This window comes from Candoia aspera, chromosome 5, assembly GCF_035149785.1.
Source record: "Candoia aspera isolate rCanAsp1 chromosome 5, rCanAsp1.hap2, whole genome shotgun sequence".
Taxonomy (NCBI): Eukaryota; Metazoa; Chordata; class Lepidosauria; order Squamata; family Boidae; genus Candoia; species Candoia aspera.
Genome location: NC_086157.1, coordinates 91,512,420 through 91,534,877, shown reverse-complemented (window position 1 = coordinate 91,534,877; position 22,458 = coordinate 91,512,420). Strand labels below are relative to the sequence as shown.

Here is a 22,458-nt window from a genome sequence, read left to right as displayed (position 1 = left end):
ACTACAAGAAGATAAAGTACTGTATATGATAAGTGCTGCATTAAGTTTGACAATGTAAAATGCTGTATCAATACCTATTTTATTATTGATTCCCCTCTACATTAAGTGGGCTGGTTTGTTTGAGTTCAGTAAACACTGGAAGCTAAAGATCTATTGTATGCAAATTTTATTCATGTATTTACAGTCAAAGACCAAAAGAAAAGCAACAATATAATAATAGCCAGTAAAAATATATGAGGAGGACATTAGCAGGACAGATTTCACTACCTTGCTAAGCCCCATAGATAATTCCCTTTTCTGGCATTTCAATATGGTAGACCCTGTCGTTTTAAGGACAAAGAGTCCTTAAATGGAGAATGGAGGTTGGCTAAATTGGCCTTTGATTTGATCTTTTGATTTTAAACAAACAGCTCAGTGTCTGGCAATTCAGCGGGTGCACTCAATTTCTGGGGAAGAAGGGGCACAGCATAATTAATTATATTTATGTGTTTGTTTTGTTGTGGGAAAAATGCCCACTTTAAACAAGGAAACAAAGTGTTTGGAGAGAAATGCAGCAAAGTATCTTTTACTGGCATGTACAACTTCAGTGATCACTGGGCTTCTGGCCACAAGAATGCAAAAGAGCCCCAAACTAAGCAAGGTTAGGGGTTACATACCCCCTGAAATATTACATAGGAATGATAAATAAAGCAATGTAACAACTGAAATGTAACATTTTATAATACTATGGGATGCCCTTGCTCTGGTCTGATCCAGTGCCTCTAAATTCTATATTCCTACAAAGGCTCCAAGCTTTCCCTCTTCTACTTATACTAGTACCTTCAAAATAAACAGTGTCCTTTACTGTACTCATGTCGTGTCTCCTTTCACACCAGGGAAAGGGCAGCAATCTGGTTTTGCTTATGTGTCTCCCTCCCTTTCAGGGTCATCAGGCTGTTTCAGTCCTTCTGCTCTAATACATATTGCAAAACCATAAGGAAAGGGTAGAATATTATTTGTCCCCCACAATTTACTTACTTTATTTGTATGCTGCCCATTCCTGAAGGCTCTGGTAATGATAATTTCATATTATCATTACCAGCAGTTGTAATGATAGTACTGATTTTAAAGTGGCTTTCTGTCCTTATAGTGATCATTCCCAACTTACTGGAAGATTAGCTTTTAACACTTTGATATGTAGGCAGGACCACAAGTATGTGGAAGAGACTCCAAGCTCAGAACTCTCCAATAAAATGGACAAGCAGTGAGTGGTTTGATAGTTCTTTAATATACCCAAAACATTCCACTTTAAACAATCTATGGATGTTTTGAACTGTAAGCATTTACTACCTAATGATAAGTTATATGTAGGAACTCTTATGTCCAGTGTCATTCCTGATCAGAAATCTACCACTAAGTTCTCCAAGTGTTGGACAGACAACAGTGCACTCTAGCCAAGGCTTAACTGATGCATGTGGGACCCTTAGGTGTAATTCTCAGAATGTACTGTGTGTTTTGGGGGTAAAAAAGAAGAAGAAAAAAGGACTATAAGGCCATACTAAAAATGAAGGAACTGATGTTGCAAATGACCAATTTGATGTGGATATGAGCAATCCTGGATGAAAATTCTACTGTCTTCTAGTGCCTTGTTGGCATTTCAGCTCCAAAATCTGATTCTGAGATTGGGAGTTTAATCCCTTCAGAGACATGGATCAAGTATTTTTATAAGATACTGTACATAGCAGCTAGTGAATTGCATGTGCCAGCAGTAGTTTTGGATTCTTTCCCTGACTGATCTCCTGTCTCTAGAGACTATCAAATTTACTGCACAACTAAAAAATAGTAAAGCTACTGGGGGAGGCTCAATCCCTACAGAATTCCTAAAATAAAATTCTCACTAGTTTTCTCAGTGCTGGCTATGTTGGTCATCCTTTATAGATGTCTAAACAGTGGGGTCTTTCCAAAACAAACCCAATCTTTAAAAAAGCTAACTCAGCTGATTTGTAGTTAGTCATTTTACATTTAAATAAATTCCAAGGGCCAGGTTGAGGGCAGATCATCCTGGAAAAAGTCTATCTTTCTGGTTAGTTGACACCAGCTTGATAGCATATAATCAATAATTCTTGCATCTTTATGTGAAACTAGCAGATTGGAGAAAGTGCTAGCTGAATAGCAAGTTGGCTTTAGACCTGATTATTCAAGATTTGATCAATGTATTTATTCAGTGTATGATTTGGCAGAAAAATTCTCTAACTTTAACTCAAAATTCTCTAACAGAGAAACTGTGTGTGTCATCTACACTGATCTGAAAGAAGCTTTTGATTTGATCTCCTGAAATTGGCTGTGGAAGAAATTGCTAGCCACAACTATAGATTACCCTGACTTGTCATGATGCTGCCTGAGGACCCTTATAAGCAGATCAGAGTGCTGCCATTGGAGGTATTTCTCCATCAACCCCCGCTCAGAATGGAGTCAAGCCAGGTTTTAGCCTTAACCTGCACTATTTAATTTTTATATTGACTCCATAGTACAGGCACTCTCAAACCATGAGTTCTAGCCTCAGCAATCCTATATCCATCCTACTTCACATTTACTGTTTAGAAGCAACATAATTGAGAAACTGTAGCCAATGCCTAGAAGGGTTCCAATGCTAAAATTAGATTTGCTGGTTGTAATTATAACCTATTCTTGGAGAAATAGTATAGCTTCAGAATTGTCTCACAGCAGCTTCTCAGTTCAGTCTCTGCTAATACCTGGATGAGAGAAAACCATTCTAGAGGTCAAATAGAAATTCCTTGATTTTCAGCCCATTACTCTGGAGGGTCTCAGTAGCAGATCTTTTTCTATTCCAATTAACTTTACACCATTCTCTCCGTGAATGAAACCATTTACATTAGCAAGGGTTAATATTTATTTTGAAGTGAATTGTATGAGAGGTTCCCGTGCTCAGACTATCTCTGCCCATGTTCCTGTCGAGACAGTTCTGCATGCCTTGTTGTGCTGTGAGCTACCATATTTGAGTTAATACTCCTCTTCCTTGCTAAATTGATGGGTTGCCCTGAAATTGAGGATGTGTGTGTTTTTTACTAGCGGATTAGTTTACTGAGGTTTCTTTGAGACTTGCCAAAATCTTTTCAATTGCAGTTGGCACTTGAGATGCTGGGTTTAAATTATATTCAAGTTTGGATGGTTTGGCAAGTTACACCTTGTATAGAAGATTGCCAGAATTTAATGTTTGTCAATAATGTTTGTTGTTTTTAATTTTTTAACACTTGGTTTTATTGGCTTTTACTATATTAAGTTTCTTTTAATTTTTAACCTGCAAAAAATTCAAGTACTTTTCTACACCTATATTAAACATTTCCTACTTTTCCTGTCCTTAGCTTTGTTCAATATCTGTCTTGTCTTGTCCAACATATTTCTTCTGAGAATGATTGGAATTGACCAGTTGAATATATTTGTTTGCAGGTCTCAATCTGATCTAATCAACACTATTTTTTCTTAGACTGCCAACTGTTTACCATTGTCTACTCATATACCCAAAGTAAGATAGAAGGATTAGGATCAGTCATATACCTTGAAAAGATTTGTAGGACTTTCTCATTCTTGCTAACATGATAGTTAGCTCTGGGCACTGTTTCTCTTATTTAACTACAGATACCTCTCTAGTAAAAATGCTTACTTTTCTCTCTTTATCTAGAGAGTTATCTGTCTATCTTAATAGCATTGGCTTTAGCTGAGAGCTAGTCAGAAATTCAAGCATATATTGTGTTTTCTCAAAGGCTTTAGAATAGTCAGTAAAACAGAAATAGATGTTTTTCTGAAACTCCCTGGCTTTTTCCATTATCCAGCGGATATTGGCAATTTGGTCCCTAGTTCCTCTGCCTTTTCTAAACCCAGCTTGTACATCTGGCACTTCTCGCTCCATGAATTGCTGAAGTCTACCTTGCAGGATCTTGAGCATTACCGTACTGGCATGTGAAATGAGTGCCACTGTTCGATAGTTTGAACATTCTTTAGTGTTTCCCTTTTTTGGTATGGGGATATAAGTTGATTTTTTCCAGTCTGATGGCCATTCTTGTGTTTTCCAAATTTGCTGGCATATAGCATGCATGATCTTGACAGCATCATCTTGCAAGATTTTGAACAGTTCAGCTCAGCTGGGATGCCGTCGTCTCCTGCTGCCTTGTTATTAGCAATGCTTCTTAAGGTCCATTCAACCTCACTCTTCAGGATGACTGGCTCTAGCTCCCTGACCACACCGTCAAAGCTATCCCCGATATTGTTATCCTTCCTATACAGGTCTTCTGTATATTCTTGCCACCTTTTCTTGATCTCTTCTTCTTCTGTTAGGTCCTTGCCATCTTTGTTTTTGATCATACCCATTTTTGCCTGGAATTTACCTCCAATGTTTCTAATTTTCTGAAAGAGGTCTCTTGTCCTTCCTATTCTATTGTCTTATTCCTTATCTCTTCTGGCTAACCTCTGGAATTTTGCATTTAATTGGGCATATCTCCCCCTGTCACTGTTGCCTTTTGCTTTCCTTCTTTCTTGGGCTACTTCAAGTGTCTCAGCAGACAGCCATTTTGCCTTCTTGGTTTTCTCTTTCTTTGGGATGTATTTTGTTGCCACCTCCTGAACAATGTTGTGAACTTCTGTCCATAGTTCTTCCGGGACCCTATCCACTAAGTCCAGTCCCTTAAATCTATTCTTCACCTCCACTGCATATTCCTTAAGAATATTAGTGAGCTCATATCTAGCTGATCTGTGGGTCTTCCCTAATCTCTTTAGTCTGATCCTAAATTGTGCAATAAGAAGTTCGTGATCGGAACTACAGTCAGCTCCAGGTCTTGTTTTTACCGACTGTATAGATGTCCTCCACCTTTGGCTGCAAAGGATGTAGTCAATCTGATTTTGGGTGTTGTCCATCTGGTGAAGTCCATGTCTAAAGCCGTCTCTTAGGTTGTTGGAAGAGAGTGTTTGTTATGCAGAGTGAGTTGTCTTGGCAAAATTCTATCAGCCTGTGTCCTGCTTCGTTTTGTTCTCCTAGGCCATGCTTACCTGTAATTCCAGATGTCATTTGACTGCCCACCTTAGCATTCCAGTCTCCTGTGATGAAAATAACATCTCTTTTAGGCGCGTTGTCCAGTAGGTGCTGCAGATCCTCATAGAAGTGCTCTACTTCAACTTCTTCAGCATCTGTGGTTGGGGCGTATATTTGGATCACTGTGATGTTAGATGGCTTGCCCTGAATTCGAATTGAGACCATTCTATCGTTTTTTGGATTGTATCCAAGCACTGCTTTAGCCCCTTGACTATTAATTATGAAGGCTACTCCATTTCTTCTGTGGTCCTCTTGTCCACATTAGTAGATCTGGTGGTCATTTGATGTGAAGTGGCCCATTCCAGTCCATTTCAGTTCACTGACCCCCAAAATGCCTATCTTTAATCTTGACATCTCACCAATAACCACATCCAATTTGCCCTGGCTCATAGATCTTACAGTCCAGGTTCCAGTGGTGTGTTGATCCTTAGAACATCAGAGTCACCATTCACCACCAGCACCGTCGGCCGCTAGCCGTCCTTTCGGCTTTGAGCTAGCTGCGTCATCACGTCTGGGGCTAGTTGAACTCATCCTCTGTTCCTCCCCAGTAGCATTTTGACCATCTTCACACCTCGGGGTCTCATCTTCCGATGGTATACCGACATATCTCTGGTTGTACTGATCCATTTAGTTTTCACGGCAAGAATACTGGGGTGGGTTGCCATTACCGTCCCCAGGGATCGCATTTAGTCTGACCTCTCTGTCATGACCTTCCCGTCTTGGGTGGCCCTTCACGGTTTAGCTCATGGCATCATTGAGGTGCTCAAGCTCCAGCACCACGACAAGGTAACGATCCTTTGCTGAAGCAAGCATATATTACTTTGGTACAAATACTTTGGGGAACTGAATAAATTAGGTGTTAAATATAAGACAAAAACTCATTGTACTTGGCAAAATGGAAAATTTTTCTACTGGAGCTTCCAGTCAATTTTTTCTAGCAATGGCAGGTTTCCTACATGAAGACTAGATGTTAGACTTTTATTAGAATTACTTTCAGTACTTGTAAAAATACTATATACTATATTAATTGTGGGGAGCAAGGAGAAGACTGTTGCTTATAAATATTTCCTTTTACCCTATTAAACAGATTAGAAGATGAGAGTTTTATAACTCATATAATTTCTTGTGAATGGGGATCAGTTTTTCACTGCTCATGTCCTTCTAGTTTTGTTCTGTTTTCCCCCCACATCCCAGGACTGGGTTGTCCTAAACAAGGCTGCTAGATGGCTGTCTAGTGATAAAGGTGTAAAAAAAAAAAAAAACATTTGGCCACACTTATTGTCGCAAGGTAGTCCTTAATAGAGGCTCAAAACAATATTCAGTCTGATGCTCTTTTCATGGTCCTCCAGCAGCACTTTTGGTGTCTCTTGTGCTGCTTCATCATCTGGAATTTCTCTGTAAACAACGGGAACGCCAGACTCCAACATTCCATATAAAAAAGGATTATTCCTTCCAGGTTTACAGAGTAATCTTTTTGGCTATTCCCCATATTTGATAGAACCATAATTCATGATATAGCAATAAGTTTTAGGTAAATAAATGTTGGTATATAATTGAAATTTCTGAATTATATAATTCAAGAGTAAATTCATATTTTAACCATATTGGACTTTTTATTTGTAAGAACAAACTTATGGATATTAAATCAAAAGAGAGCAATAATGAAGCAGTTGAGTTTAAGTAAGGCTGTTGAGGCTCTATGATGTGAGTAAATGGCCCTTCATTCATCCAGCATATGGAGATTGTTAGCCAATTTTTAAAAACATTATCTGGGATTTCTAGTAAATGTGAAAGAAAACATTGAATTGAGCTAACTTTATCTTAATATCGTAAGAAATATACTTAATATTCTTTAAGTCCCTTAGTTATTAATATGGAATATTCCAACACTTTATTCCAGGGTAAACAAAAGATGTGAAATATTTGATTACACTGTAAATACATTAATGTGTTGAAAGATGAAAAGAGACAGTTATAGTTCTAGACAATGCATAGTGATGTTCTGATAAATGAAGTGAATTTTATTGTTACCCAGTGACTAACAGTGAATAATTTGTATTGCCAGTGTTCAACTGTACTATCTTTATCTATTCCATATGTGTGCATGTGTGATTTCTTAATTGCACACCTAATTTAAGAATATCCAACTTAAATGTATTTACAAAGCTTCCTTAAAGTTTTTTAAGTGATTTAACTCCCTTCCTTATCTCCACCTTATGTTAACTCCCCTCTCTACATAGCTTTACTTTCTTTTTCACGTTAGCCTAGCCTTTTCTAAGGTAAAGAGGGAGAAATAACTCTTTTTCAAGTCCTTTTGAGAAGCTGGCACTGGATTATGCTTCTCTACACCATTATAGCTCTCAAGCTATCTTTCCCATGTGGTTCCTCCTCAGCATGATTCAGTCCCTTCCCCAGCTAGTTCACTTACATGCCCTTCCTTGTAGACTCTTCTGCTGATGCTACTGGAGAACTGCATAAATCCATTATACATCCCTCATTCTCCACTGATCCTTTTTCCAGCTCCATCATCTCTCCTCTTTAATGTTTTGGGTTGCCCCGGAGGCATGCCTGCATTTTAGTGCAAGACTTATTAAGGGGCAGTTTGACAGAAGCAGGATTGTTTTGTATTTCTGCATGGTCCATGCATCACCAGCTGCCTATGAGACTGCCTCCATGCTTATGGCAGTTGAGGGAGCCTTGAGACTTCAGAGAAGCAAAAACAATACAGATTTAGCTATAGCAGCTCACCCTTCCACTTTATTTGTCCATGATTTCAGAAAAGAAAAAATAATAATATCAATATCCAATATCAGTTTTAAAATAAGGGGGAATAAAGGATGCCTTTCATTTCTGTGAAACCTTTTTACAAAATAAGAGATAATTTCATTTTAATAACTGCAGCAGAAGGAGTAGAGTACCAAGGAATAAATCCATAGAAACTAGTTTCAGAAACTTCTAATGCACCATACAAAGGCAATTTCTGCATCCAGCAAGGCTACTCTACAGATTTCAGTTGTTTTGAATATGCATCCAGAATATCAATTAGTAATCTAATAAACTTGAAAGACTTTTATCAAACCACAGTGTGGAGAATGGACAGTCAGAGATACAATTTTCTGAAATCAACATGCTACAGTTGCTATCAATAGTTTTGCATTTAAAAGGAAGTTGGAAAAAATCACTAAGTGAGATAGGAAAAGCCTAGTTTTAAAAAGCATCATTATAAAATGCCAAAAAAGGGGGCAAAGTAGTACATGTCTTATACCATCCAGTGCAAAATGTTCCGTACTGGGAACTTTTCTGGTTTTAATAGATTTATAGGTATCTATAATTTTCTGGAGACATAAAAGTACAGCTAAATATGCAACTTGATCATGTATAATCTTAAGAAGAGATATAATATACAGACATTTATACAATTGAGAATAAAAACTTGATCTGTTGAGTCAGAATCATTATATACTTTGCCATGGATGGCCTTAGTAATAGAGATAATGCTACATTGTTCCAACTCTTTCAGCTACGAGGCTAGATGCAGGCAGGCCTTGCTTACCAACCACTTGTTCAGCAACCAAAGTTACAACAATGCTGAAAAAGGAGACTTATGACTGGTCCTCAAAGTTGTCGCTGTTGCAGTATCCCTGTGGTCATGTGATCACAATTCGGGTGCTTGGCAACTGGTGCACATTTACCAGTCACAGTGTCCTGCGGTCATGTGGTCGCCATTTGCAACCTTCACAGCCGGCTTCTGAAAAGCAAAGTTAATTGGGAAGCCAGCAGGAAGTCGTAAGTTGTGATCATGTGATGGCATATTTAACAACCCATTGTGATTCACTTAATGAATACAGCCAGAACTGACGTAAGTCAGCACAGTCACATGACATTGCACTTAACGACCACGCCACTTAGTGATGGAGTTGCTGGTCCCAATTGTGGTCAGTAAGTGAGGACTACATCTAGTAGATTATTCCTGTGTTTTGGTCATCAACCTCAGAAGTATTTTGAGTAGTCTCAGCACTAGGAAAGTAGTGTACTGATTATGTTACCTTACCTTACCGTACCTTAAATAGAGATAAATCAGGAAAATAAAATAAGAGTTAAGAAGATGAAAATGGCCTATAGAAATAGTAGACATAGTATAGACAAATTGATTATAAATAACAAAGTGATACTTTGTTTCTTTTGTAATAAAAACAAACTATTTTTATAATAAAAATACTTTTCCAAAATAATTGGTATGCATACATCCTGCTTGGGTCTGTCGTTTTTAAAATGTTTATTAAAATATAATCAAGACTGTTAACATATAGATATATTGAAAAAACTATTTTCTTGGATAAAATGTTTCCATAGAAACGCTTTTGATAATATTCATTACTGTATGTACTTATATTCCATAATATTTTTTGGAAAATATGATTCTTCCAAACAAAAATGCAGATTTCATTATTTTAAAAGAAATTATTGTTGGAGCATTGACTCTTCAAAATGTTAGTACCAAATCAAATTTACGGTCATATGAAAAGTAAAATATTGTAAATATTGCTGATACTGTTGATAGAAGATGAAAGATACTTTGTCTTAGCAATAAAACCCTAACAGTGCAAAGCCTGATTCCATATAGTTTCTGAGGAAATTTGAGGACCTAAATTTTAAAAAAATGGTATATAATATGCTGTTATATAATTAGGCCTAAGGACTTTAGATGCTATCTCTTTGTAACCTAAAATCTTTAAAAACTGTTCATTTTTTAATCTTAATAAAATTGTGTACTTCATGTAAACTGTACCTATTTTTTACTGTCACTCTACATTTTTATGAAAAATTATTTCAATCCATTATGAATCCCAGTCAGACATTTTGAACCATTTGAGGCCTACACTGGAAAAAAAACGGTATAGTACAAACTGTTAAGTCGATTGGATGCAAAAATTTGATTTAAAGCTTTTAAATATGTTTGGTAGAAAAACTGCAGGAAATTTTAAAGAGAACTTTGAAATAAAGCCTTGCTGCTTTACAACTACAAAGTATATTAAATTAAATAAGCAAATACATAACTATGCAGATGGCACAGTGGCCACAAATAACACAATAATTACCAATAGACATCTAGGTCTTTATGATACATTGGTCTCTGTAGTTCCTTTTGAAGCGTTTGTGCTCTGTTGGAAGGACTATTCCATGATTTGGAGGCTATCATGCCTCCTGGTGAAACAAAGATGGCAGCTTTGCCTGGGAAGCATTTGCCCACCTTTTGCTGGCACCTCAGTTGTATCCTACCTAGACTGGGAGGTCTTGGCAATTTTGACTCATGCCCTTATGATAGCATTACTAGATTACTGCAAAGCATCCTACATGGGTCTGTCTTTGAAGGTGACTCAAAAGCTACATTTTTTCTAAGAATATAAAGCCAGATTACTAGCAGGAGATAATCATTATTGTAGGGTAATGCCTATTTTTCAGTTGCTGCACTGGATATTAGTACACTATTGGGCCCAACTGAAGTTTTGGGATAGGGAGATATAAATGGTTCTGAAATAAATTTTTAAAAATGACCTAATGTAGCTGGTAAAATCCTTCAGACAATTAACACATACTTCTATCTAAGAACCATGTAAACAAACTAGTAAATTAACCTTTTTATCTCACATTTGACCTGTTTCTGTGGCAAATGAAAACATGTATTATCCTTTACCATTTGTTAGCATTTTACTTCAAAACTTTCTTCACATGCTGGTGAAACAAAATAGGTATTTTCAGTTATACAACCTGTGTAGTTCATAACTCTTTTGTACTCTGTTTCATATAGAATTGTATTAAAATATGCAAATTTAAACAACTTTACCTAACAAGACATGTGGAAGTAGGAAAAAGTTTCCTTAATAAGACTTGCTAATTTTCTTGCATGTGCTTAATTGAATATGTGTGGCCCATAACACTTGCATTGCACTTTGTGCCAGATTTTGCATTGCATATTTTAAATGAAAACAAATATTTACTGCTTATGTAGGCTGTGCAAGGTCGTTCTATTACACAACAGGATAGAGACTTGCGTGTTGATTTGGGATTTCGAGGAATGCCAATGACAGAAGAACAGAGGAGACAATTCAGCCCAGGTCCACGAACAACAATGTTCCGTATTCCAGAGTTTAAATGGTCCCCCATGCACCAGAGATTACTGACTGATCTACTGTTTGCTTTAGAAACTGATGTGCATGTTTGGAGAAGGTAAGAGACCATTTATTTTTCTAGTAAAGGATGGGTGTGATAAAACACCTACAGGCTTCTTTAATACCTTTATGGGTTATAAAACACTCATATTTGCTGAGGTCTAGGTACCACTTGGGCAGAACCACAGGAGAAAAGTAAGGCAAGGTCTTGCATAGTGAACTGGGATATTTTTGAGATTGTGGAACCTGACTAAATGGATAGCCTCTTCTGTGGTATAAGCTTTGACTCTTGTAGGCGAGATTCATATACAACCTGGCTCCTTTGGATGATGAGTGCAGCTGGAATCTGCTATATGGTTAATGCCAACTGCCTTGATAGAGTCAGTGCTGTACACTTTCTTGAAGAGGCCCTCTTTCCGTTCTGCTGTATTTGAGATTTCTGGCCAGACTCCAACTTTCCTTTTGAAGAGACAGTTGTGGGAGATAAGCTACACAGCTTCTTAAAAGAAGTGGATTATCTAGATTCAGTCCCCATCATGAGATGGAAGCAATATTGTATGGCAGATGACTTTCACTGGAAGCTGAATAGAAGTGCACCCCTCCTGGTCCTATTAAATTTCCTAGTAGCATTCAATACCATTGACCACAGTATCCTTCTGGGCAGCCAGCAAGGGGTGTAGGAACATTTTATAGTTGTTCCACTCCTACCTAAGCAGGCAGTTTCAGTTGGTAGCTATGGATTGGAGTAGTTACAGGTACAGCAGGGCTTGGTCTTCATGCTTTTTAACGTCTACATGAACTGTATTGACTGAGGTGTCATCAACTGTATTCACCCTCATTTTGTAATCACAGTCTTAACTGGAGATGCTATGGAAGTCTTGAACCATTTTCTGGAAGCTGTGAGCAGTTAGGGGCATTCCACAGTATGTAACCTTCTGGGTACAATTCAAGGTGTTGGTTGTCATCTATAAAGACCTTTATAGATAGGGCATTGTTATTTGGGGGACGTCTTTCTCCTGTGATGTCTGCCTCTCCTGTAAGATCTGACAGAGTCAGCATGCTTCAGGTCCCATCTTTCAAACAATGTCATCTAATGGGATTTATGAGGCATGCCTTCTCTAGTTGTGGCACCTACCATTTGGGACAGCATCCCCCCAAGCCCTGACCCTATTCTCTTTTAGAAGAGCCTTTAAGGACTCTTTCTCCAGGCTCTGGGCTCAGTGTGTGTTGGTTTTGTTGTAATAGTGTTTGCTGTTTTCCTGTTCAGCATCTTTTCTGTTTTTATGGTTTTGATTGTGGTTTGAATTTTTAATCTATACACTGCTGAAAAGGCATGTAGGGATTACTTTGGGGAAGGTATGAATAAGCTGTTAAGGGAAGAAGGAGGAACAAGCCTTAACAATCCAGAGATTGCAGTATGCTTGAGAATCAAACTCAAATCAAAATACCCCATCTTGATTTTGTTTAGTATAAAATGGGACAGAGAGAACTTGGACAGGCTTTCAAGATTCTATTATACACTACAACAATAAAGTTGAATCCCTGGAATCCCTGTGTTGTCTGTTTCTTGGCCTGGCCTGCCTCAAAGGACTGACATCAATCTTGAAAGCCTCACAAGTCTCTCATCACAGAAGCATCAAACCTTGGCTTTAGATCTTGAAGATGGCAACAGATCCTTGGGGCATCCTGCTGTCTGTAGAACAAGTTGTCAAGACATTGTTACCAGTAAGTGAACAATCAAATCAAGGACTTGCACAATGCCGTGCTACAACTAACTTAGCAACTGGGGCAAAGCCTGCCTCAACCAGAAGCAGCTCTGGAACTTGTGGCCCAACCAGTGTTGCTTCATTTTCATGGACGTTAACGTAGAACATATGGGGGAGGGGGAATTGCTCAGGATCACTTTCTGAATTTCACAACCCAGCATTAATCGTTTAAGGAGAGTTGGCCAGGGGGATTTCTCACAGATCGTTCTAAGATTGCCTTTGTTCTTAGTCTACTGAAAGAGCGGCTGCCAAATAGACTGTGCTCCTCGTTGAGGGTAATGATCTACTGTTGGATAATTGTAATCTTCATGCAAAGATTTAGAGCTGCTTTTGATAATTCATCCAAGAGATCAACAGCAAATTGGAAGTTTCACAAAGTGAACCAGAAAATAACTGAGTTCATGAATATGTAGTTTCAGGCTTTTGGCAACTGGCCCACATTTACAACCATCACAGTGTCCTATGGTCATGTTTTCCTACCCTGCACAAACTGCCTCCACTTCAGCTCCCCCCACCTGCTTATCTCTCCCCACCCCCCATGCCTGCTCTTTGGGCTGCTCTGCACAGCATTCTTCACTTTGCCCCCCACCCCCCACCCCACCCCCTGCACTGGGCTTGTCTCCCTGGCTGCCGGACTCCTGGCAGGCCTGCCCCACTTCATCAGTCTCAGTCTGCCAGTGGCTGACATGCCTTCCCCATGGGGAGTGGCTTGTGCCGGCCTGCCCCAGACCTGCCTGATGCCCGGGTGCTTTATATGGTCACTTTTGTTCTAAAGGTTTTGCTACTTCCTTTCCCCTTCACTTGGATTTCTGAGCAGGTGCAGATATTTTTAACAAACAGTGTTACTCCTCTTCCCTTTTGATTGCTTCCTTTGAACAAATGTACCCTTCAGTTGTTATATTCCCAACATGGGGGGGACGGAGGGGGAGGAGTTGTACCAGATATCTACTATACCTATTAAATCATATTCCACTTTTTGTAGTAGGAGTTCAAGCCCATTTTTTCTATTTCCCATACTCTACTATATAGCCACTAGCTTTTGTAGAGGAGTACAGAGATAATGTTGGCAAAGGAATGCAAGAAATGTTAGCAGTACTATTCAAGGATGTCTTTTATTAAGACAATTCAGCCCTGGGAAAGGAGGGGGTGTGAGAAAGAGACTCAAAATAAACCTACGTTGATTCTGCAAGGTGCAAGTGGAGGCAGATGGGAACTGCAGGCTTTTAAGATTTTATTATTAAACCCAACAGCAACAGAGTTCTGCTACTTCTTGCTGGATCTGTTTCTTGATATAGCCTACCTTGAAAGGCTGACAACTTTTAATTTTACAAGCCTGGTTTTCTTTCTGATTTCTCACAGAATCGTTTTCATAGGCTCCTTTACAGCAGCATTTCCACATCCATCTATAGTGTGCAGGATTTTATAAAGTCATAACTTCAGGGGTTTTGTCTCCAATCCCTACAGCATTAAGTTGATCAAGTTTGGCATGCTTTGGCCAAACATATTTTTATCGATCATGTGAGGTACAATCCATGTCATAGCAGTAGTCTATTATCCAGATTGGATAACATCAGTTAATATACCAATAGAAGAGAATATCTGTAGCTCAGGGTTGAACTGTGAGTCCTTGGTGTTCTCTGAGCTTGGTTGTTTTCTTGCAGATGTTTCATTACCCAACTAGGGCAGTTCACATCTCAGTTCCCTCTCTAAAATGGTTTTGGTCGACTTGTGAGACTTGTTAGGTCAATATATGCTTGTGAGTTGATATCACAAGGGAGATAAATTTTATAAATAGGTCTGTGTGTATGTATTGCTTATTGTTTTTCAATAGTTTCCAATTTGATTTATCCCTGTTAACTAACTTTCAGTTGGTTTTGATTTTGCAGTAGCAATTGACTTTATAGTTTTACTTAGTCTTTTTTCTTTTCTTTTTATAGTCATTCCACAAAGTCAGTTATGGATTTTGTCAATAGCAATGAAAATATTATTTTTGTACATAATACTATCCACCTCATTTCTCAAATGGTAGACAATATTATTATTGCTTGTGGAGGAATTCTGCCACTGTTGTCTGCAGCAACATCCCCAACTGTAAGTACCATGTTTCCATCTAATGGATATGCTGTGAATTGCATTTCAGTGTATTAGTAACACTTCGTTTTGGGCCTGGTTTTCTGTATAAGAAGAAAATAATCACATTTTTTAGTTTTTTAATCTACGGGATATAAGTTTTATGCCATTTAGCAAATTTGTATACAAAAGTTATTTCAGAATAATAATTTATTAGTCATATATATATGGGTGTTTCAGCTAGCTAACAATGAGATAATCAGTTGCCAAACAGCATCCCAAATTATATTGTTCCATTTCTATATCATAATTGTTTACACATTCCTATTCTTATCTAGCACAGTTTTAAATGCAGGCTTGACATAAGAGCTATTGCATATTTAAAAGCCAGTCATAAAGAAGAGTTTGTTTAACATGAAATAAGATACAATTGCAGTATCTTCTCTCTAAATTTTGAAAGGAGAGTAAAATATCATTGAAAGTATGTTATTAATATCATTTTAAAATGTAATTGTTTACTTTAGGTATTCCCAGCGAAATTTACTTTTTTTCCTTTTGGAATTGCCAATACCCCTTATTAAAAAAAACTCTTCAAAGAGACCCTGTTGAGGATGCAGAACCAATTATACAATACCTTGGATTTAGAATTTGTTTTAAAACATAAACACAATTCAGAGTAAATACAGAGCTGCTGATTTGTAAGGTTGATAGATGATCTTGTTGTTTTGTCTACCAACCTGCTGAGCACATTTCATAGTATTACAATTGATGTGGAATGTTCTGCTGTGCTAGAGTTTCCTTGAGCAAAATAAAACATCATTTAAGAAATAATTCTTAATATTCCTCACATATAGTACAGATCAGCTGCTAGTCAGAACTGTTTTGCATCTCTGGGTGGTTAATTGTATGTATAAAAGCTAAAAAAACCATTAGCAGACCACATTGTGAACTGGCAAATTTCTGGATTACATAATATTTGGCTGTAGTGTACAATGTATAAGTTAGAAGTGATCATTGCATTTAAATAATTTATACATATGTTTTGTCAGATATTAAGAAATAAACTGGTTTTGTCATTAATAGCTGTATAATCTTTTATATATCTAATGAATAATTTATTAATTAATGCTATACTAATTCCTTATCAATTTGGATTAATTGTACGAATTACAGCGATGCCATACAATTGAAGTTAAAATGTAGAAAACAAATTTTCAAAAGTTCACTTTTTAAAAGAAATTATTCAGATTGTGGATTAACACATGATTTTAAAATATTACTTTCTGTTTTGCATTGTATTTTCATTTGACTGTAACATTTCTTTTTCTTTTTGTTGTGATCTGTTGTCTGCTTTGTCTATTGCATGTCCAGGGTTCTAAGGTTAGTATTACTGTTACAAGTTTCAGTTTTTAGCTTTTAGAATTAGATTTATTTTTTTCTGTGTGCATTTTTAAATTATTCAGCCTCTTTCCATAAAAAAGTAAATACATTATGAACTGGTTTTGACTGTATAATCTAACTATATGAGAGTAAAAGCCTCATTCAAAGGGCATCACTCCACTATTTTTATTTAAGTACTCCATGACATGAGAGAGCAGACTTTGATTTTGCATTTCCTTTTTGCTGCTTCTTGCATCTTCTTTGGGTCCTGTGGGGTCCCATAGGACGTTTGAACACTATCATATAACTGTTCTCTCTGCTGGACCTCATGGACAGCAATTTCTGAACTAGGTGTCTCGGCTCTATTGAGACACCTAGTTCAGACACCTAACATGTCATTTTAAAGGAGTAATTTAATTGGGGCAGTATTAAGAAGAGAACTGAAGAAAACACTGATTTTGTTTCTTAGTCTTTCTAGTGTTTATAAATATTGTATGTTCAATACTAACATTAGAAAAGGCTAAATGTTATTTTTCTCTCAAACGCCCACATCATTTGGGGCCCCAGAATATATCTTGAATGGAAATAACATGTTTCCATTGCTGTAACTCCTACTGTAGAAGAACAATTGCTGTTATACTTTATAAAATACTCATTTTTATGAAACCAAAATTGGAGAACTCCAAAAGCTTGTAGAAGCACATTCTCCCCCCGCCAAAATAAAATAACTGGCCTATGGACACTGAGCATAAAGGAACACTGATACTGACTAATTACTGGAGGTAGATGGGAAAGGGGAGAATGAATGGAATAGCTGTTAATAGGAAATGGATTTGCAACGCTGTTGTAGATCACAGTTGGCACATTCAAATATGCATCCTGAATAACATTTCCTAATATGAATAAACAATATCTGCATCTTTAACTTCAGAACGCTAGCAGCAAAAGAGCAAGTAATCTTATGATACTTTAAAACAAAGGTTTATTATGGCATTAGCTTTCATGTATTTCGCTTAATGAAGTTTATATAGCCAACAAAAGCTTTTAACATAATAAATCTCTTAGTCTTTAATAAGTTCCTAAGTTACAACTAAGGCGTTTTGTTGATTCTTCTATTATCTGGAGTGCATTGAAGATGCTCTGTGTAAAATTGTATTTTTATGCTGGACATTACAACAAGATGTTCTACGGCCTTGTTGCTAATATAGCGCAGTTGCTTAGTTAACATACAAAACCTGTCTGATTGGTGAATGAATTGTTTAACTGGAGAGTAATGAGAGCTTTCTGCAGAACCATTCACCATGTTTTACTATATTTTAATGAGAATAGAGTCCTATTTCAGTGTTTGCACAGGGTTTCCCTATGAAAATAGATTTCTATTTTGGTTTTAATTAGTGAAGACTAAAATATAAATATAAAACCTAGTGGATTTGAATAAATTAGAAGAAAGGTGTGATTCTGAGATTTCTTATACATAATATGCACCAGTCATACACATACAAACATGTACAATGCATAGTATGCTTGTATATAGTGGTTTTATACCAAAATTAATAATAGAATTTTTTTTTCAGGAGTGATTGCAACATCGTTTTTCACAACATAACACTTTTAAAAGTGATACTGCAGTTTCTGAAACATGGAAAAGAATGGATTGTCTTTTTAAAAAAAATGTTTTATTGTTAGAAGACATAAGTCATACATTATATTATTTCAGTACAATGGTATTTATACAGTATTGATGAAATTATTAGCACTCTAATGTTTAAATAACTTAGACCTTAAAAAAATAAATTTTCAAGTAATAGTTATGTGAATAATATTCACAGAACTGTTTTTGGAAAATTATTTATAATTAATGCTAAATAATTCCATTGAAACTTTAACTTCTAACTACCTTCCATAAAATTACCTTTAAAAACAATTGCATGAAGTGCATGTATGTATATATATAGGCATAGATTTCATGCAGTTAGTTAAGTAAGTAAATAATTATCTCAGTTGAAATTGTAGATTATGTAATTGTGGCTTACTAGGAACACTGTCATGAAAGAAATAGCTATTTATTGTTTTTCCTGATATTCTAGGTAAAAAATAAATCGTACTTTTTATCTATATATTGCCAAGAATGCCTTTTACATTCTGGTCAAAAGATCATGTCATGTTCATGGTATTTTACTCTTAATTTCCCAGTGAGGAGAAAGGCATAGCCGATTTATGCAATTTCTTATTCTCTTGTATTCCTTTAACAGAGAAAATGAGAATCCATTCTGCCTTAACCTAGATGCCCACTTTATTGAAGTCAGTTCATATAAATCATTTTTGCTTAGGGGTTTCATATTATATAATATGCATGCAAAGGTAAAATTTTCATATTCGTTGCTATCCTTTTTATTCTCCATTTCACCATAGTCAACATGCAAAGAAGAAATGAAAGAAATGGTTGTACATTTAATGCTTTCACATGTGTGCTGCATTAGAAGTCTAATGTTATGACTTTCTTTTTAAGACGGAATTGGAGAACATAGAAGTAACTCAGGGTATGTCAGCAGAGACAGCAGTCACTTTCCTCAGCCGGCTGATGGCTATGGTTGATGTCCTAGTATTTGCCAGTTCACTAAATTTTAGTGAAATTGAAGCTGAAAAAAACATGTCTTCTGGAGGCTTAATGCGGCAGTGCCTAAGGCTTGGTAAGTTTCCACAGAAGAGTTCAGTGCATTAAGTAATTATGTAGACCAATTAAATTAGGCTTTAGTGTGGTGAAAGGAAAAAAAAACCTATATGTGAAAGCTCACCTGATTTTGACTCAGAAGGAATATTTTATGGAACATTAATAGGACATTAAGATTGCCCTTTTTTACCTTTGGAAATAGACAGACTTTTCATTTAATATTAGAATTCTAACAGAGATAAATTTCTAAATAAACATAAAATTTATCGTTCAATCATGTATGCGTGTTAATGGTTTTGCTTCTTTTGAGGATATTTCTGTCTTTCCTCACCTTTAGGGGAGATATTTTTTTCTACCATTTAGGGATCCCCCAAATCTGGAAATCACTAACAGTTCTCAGTACCTGTGCATCCTGTTTTATACCAGAATTTATTTTTCTTCTGATAATTATAACACAGCTGTAAGAGAAACACATTTTAAATATATTTTTAAGCAAGCAACTGACAACATGTTGTGCTGCTCTATTGTATTATAACTACATTACCATTTTTCTTAGCATTGGAGTATATAAGTTATTGTAGTTGTGTTGGCCATAAAATAAATATATAAATCTGGAGAGGCAATATCTTTATTAGCGGAAGTTCTACAAATAGTTACAAACTGTCAGGTTTCTAAGAATTCATCATCAGGCAAGCTGGTTCAAAATCAGAGGAAAAAGATAGGAAAAATGGCTGATCTTCCAACTTCTGTTGATTGCTCTAAATTAATTTGGTGGTAGTATGGAAGTGAAAGTTAGACTTTGAAGAAGCAGGATAGAAAGAGTATTGATGCTTTTGAACTTTGGTGTTGGAGAAGACTCCTAAGAATATCGTGGACAGCCAAGAAAACAAACAGATCATTGAACAAATCAACCCAGAGTTCTTAATAGAGCCACAGATGTCTAGGTTCAAGTTATCCTGCTTTGGACACATTATATGAGGACCCACCCCTCTGAAAAAGGCTCTAATTCTGGAAAGGTGGAAGGAAAGAGAAAAAGAAGGTGATCAGCAGCAAAGTAGATGGACTCGATTACAGTGGTGATGGCTGCACCGTTGGAAGACCTGAAGGACCAGGTTGGGGACAGATCAACTTGGAAAAAAATTATGTGGTTGCTAAGAATTGATACCAATTTGATGGTGCATAATCATAATCATTATCTTCAAATATATGTAATTCACCTGTAAGAAGGTCTTTACTTTGTGATAAAATAACTGATGAATCCATTGACTATGAGAAATGTAGGCTCTTTTCCATTTTTGTCATTTTCTCTTCACTGTGTCATCTTCACATGTTTGATAGATTAAAATTTCTTTTACAAAATTTCTTTTCATTAAACAACACTTAACAAACTTCATAGTTAAATTAAGATACTAGATATGAAAAAATCCAATGGTACGTAGGTATCGTAATATATAAATGACGAGATAATCCAATATGAGACAAAAAAGCATAAAGAAATACAGATCTTAAGTCTATACCCTATTTATACATATTAAAATAAATTTTCGGTACGGCCATTCTTTATGCTAAAAGTCCAAGCATTTCCCCAGCCCAAATGTCTTAGTTTTAAGTTTTGCTTCAACATTAAAACCTCAAGTAGACATTCCTTATATCAGAGCTCCCTCTTGTGGTTCTATATATATCATGAAGTTTATAAAAAGAAGAAAGCATGAAAGCACTAAATAATGTGAAGACTAAACAAAGCACAATTCCTTCTGGGAAGAATTGCTAATTAAATTCTGGGAGTATGCATCAATGTTCAAAATAACTTCTTATTTCAAAATCTGACACAATTTATTTCTACATGGAAACCACTTTTGGATAAATAATTCTTTAAGCTTGTACCACTTCTGAAATTTGAGTTTCTTTTAACATAAAGTCTTCAATTTTTCAGATATAAAATTATTGTAATTCTTAAATTAATTTTATGATTTATATTGTGCTGATGATTGCTAGTGCTGTTTTTATATTACTTGGATTTTAACAGTAATTTGTAGTTTTTAAAACAATATAGTGTATTCAGTTACTTAAAACTTATAAATGAAATACTGAAAAAATTAATTCGGTGACGGTTTATCGGCTTTGTGCTTTATCTTTTGGTTTAGGCCTCCTGTTTTCCTTTTCTTTCATTCTCATTTTAAAAAGTGCTTAACAAAAAAAGGAAAAGAAAAACGGCTGATCTTCAGCCTGTATTCGTACTAGTTTATATTCTTAAATGATGGAGAGTCTTCAGAGAAGCAAATTGAATCATACGAGGTTTTGTTGTTTATTTGTTCAGTCGCTTCCAACTCTTCGTGACTTCATGGACCAGCCCACGCCAGAGCTTCCTGTTGGTCATCGGCACCCCCAGCTCCCCACGAGTCCATCACCTCTAGAATATCATTCATCCATCTTGCCCTTGGTCGGCCCCTCTTCCTTTTGTCTTCCACTTTCCCTAGCATCAGCATCTTCTCCAGGGTGTCCTGTCTTCTCATTATGTGGCCAAAGTATTTCAGTTTTGCCTTTAATATCATTCCCTCAAGTGAACAGTCTGGCTTTATTTCCTGGAGTATGGACTGGTTTGATCTTCTTGCAGTCCAAGGCATTCTCAGAATTTTCCTCCAACACCAGCATTCAAAAGGATCTATCTTCCTTCTCTCAGCCTTCCTTATGGTCCAGCTCTCGCAGCCATATGTTACTATGGGGAACACCATTGCTTTAACTATGCGGACCTTTGTTGTCAGCGTGATGTCTCTGCTCTTAACTATTTTATCGAGATTTGTCATTGCTCTTCTCCCAAGGATTAAAAGTCTTCTGATTTCCTGGCTGCAGTAAGCACCTGCAGTAATCTTCACACCTAGAAATACTAAGTCTGTCACTGTGTTTTCTCCCTCTATCTGCCAGTTATCAATCAAACTGGTTGCCATGCTCTTGGTTTTTTTTGAGTTTTAACTGCAAGCCAGCTTTTCGACTTTCTTCTTTCACCTTCATCATAAGGCTCCTCAGTTCCTCTTCACTTTCAGCCATCCAAGTGGTATCATCTGCATATCTGAGATTGTTAATGTTTCTTCCAGTGATTTTAACCCCAGCCTTGGATTCTTTAAGCCCACCACGTCACATGATGTGTTCTGTGTACAAGTTGAATAGGTAGGGTGAGAGTATACAGCCCTGCCGTACTCCTTTCCCAATTTTAAACCAGTCTTTTGTTCTATGGTCTGTTCTTACTGTTGCTACTTGGTGGTTATACAGATTCCTCAGGAGGCAGACAAGATGAGTTGGTATCCCCATACCACTAAGAAC

The 22,458-nt window shown here is 36.6% G+C and overlaps 1 protein-coding gene across 3 annotated transcripts in view; it reads left to right on the top strand.

Moving 5' to 3' along the window:
• The window catches only part of NBEA (neurobeachin), a 454,810-nt gene that overhangs the window by 107,740 nt on the left and 324,612 nt on the right, over positions 1 to 22,458 (top strand). For all 3 annotated transcript variants that reach the window (XM_063305700.1, XM_063305699.1, XM_063305698.1), the window contains exons 23-26: positions 11,094 to 11,311; positions 14,957 to 15,110; positions 16,461 to 16,469; positions 18,979 to 19,159. In XM_063305700.1, the coding sequence (XP_063161770.1) occupies positions 11,094 to 11,311; positions 14,957 to 15,110; positions 16,461 to 16,469; positions 18,979 to 19,159 (562 nt within the window). The remainder of the gene's footprint in view (positions 1 to 11,093; positions 11,312 to 14,956; positions 15,111 to 16,460; positions 16,470 to 18,978; positions 19,160 to 22,458) is intronic.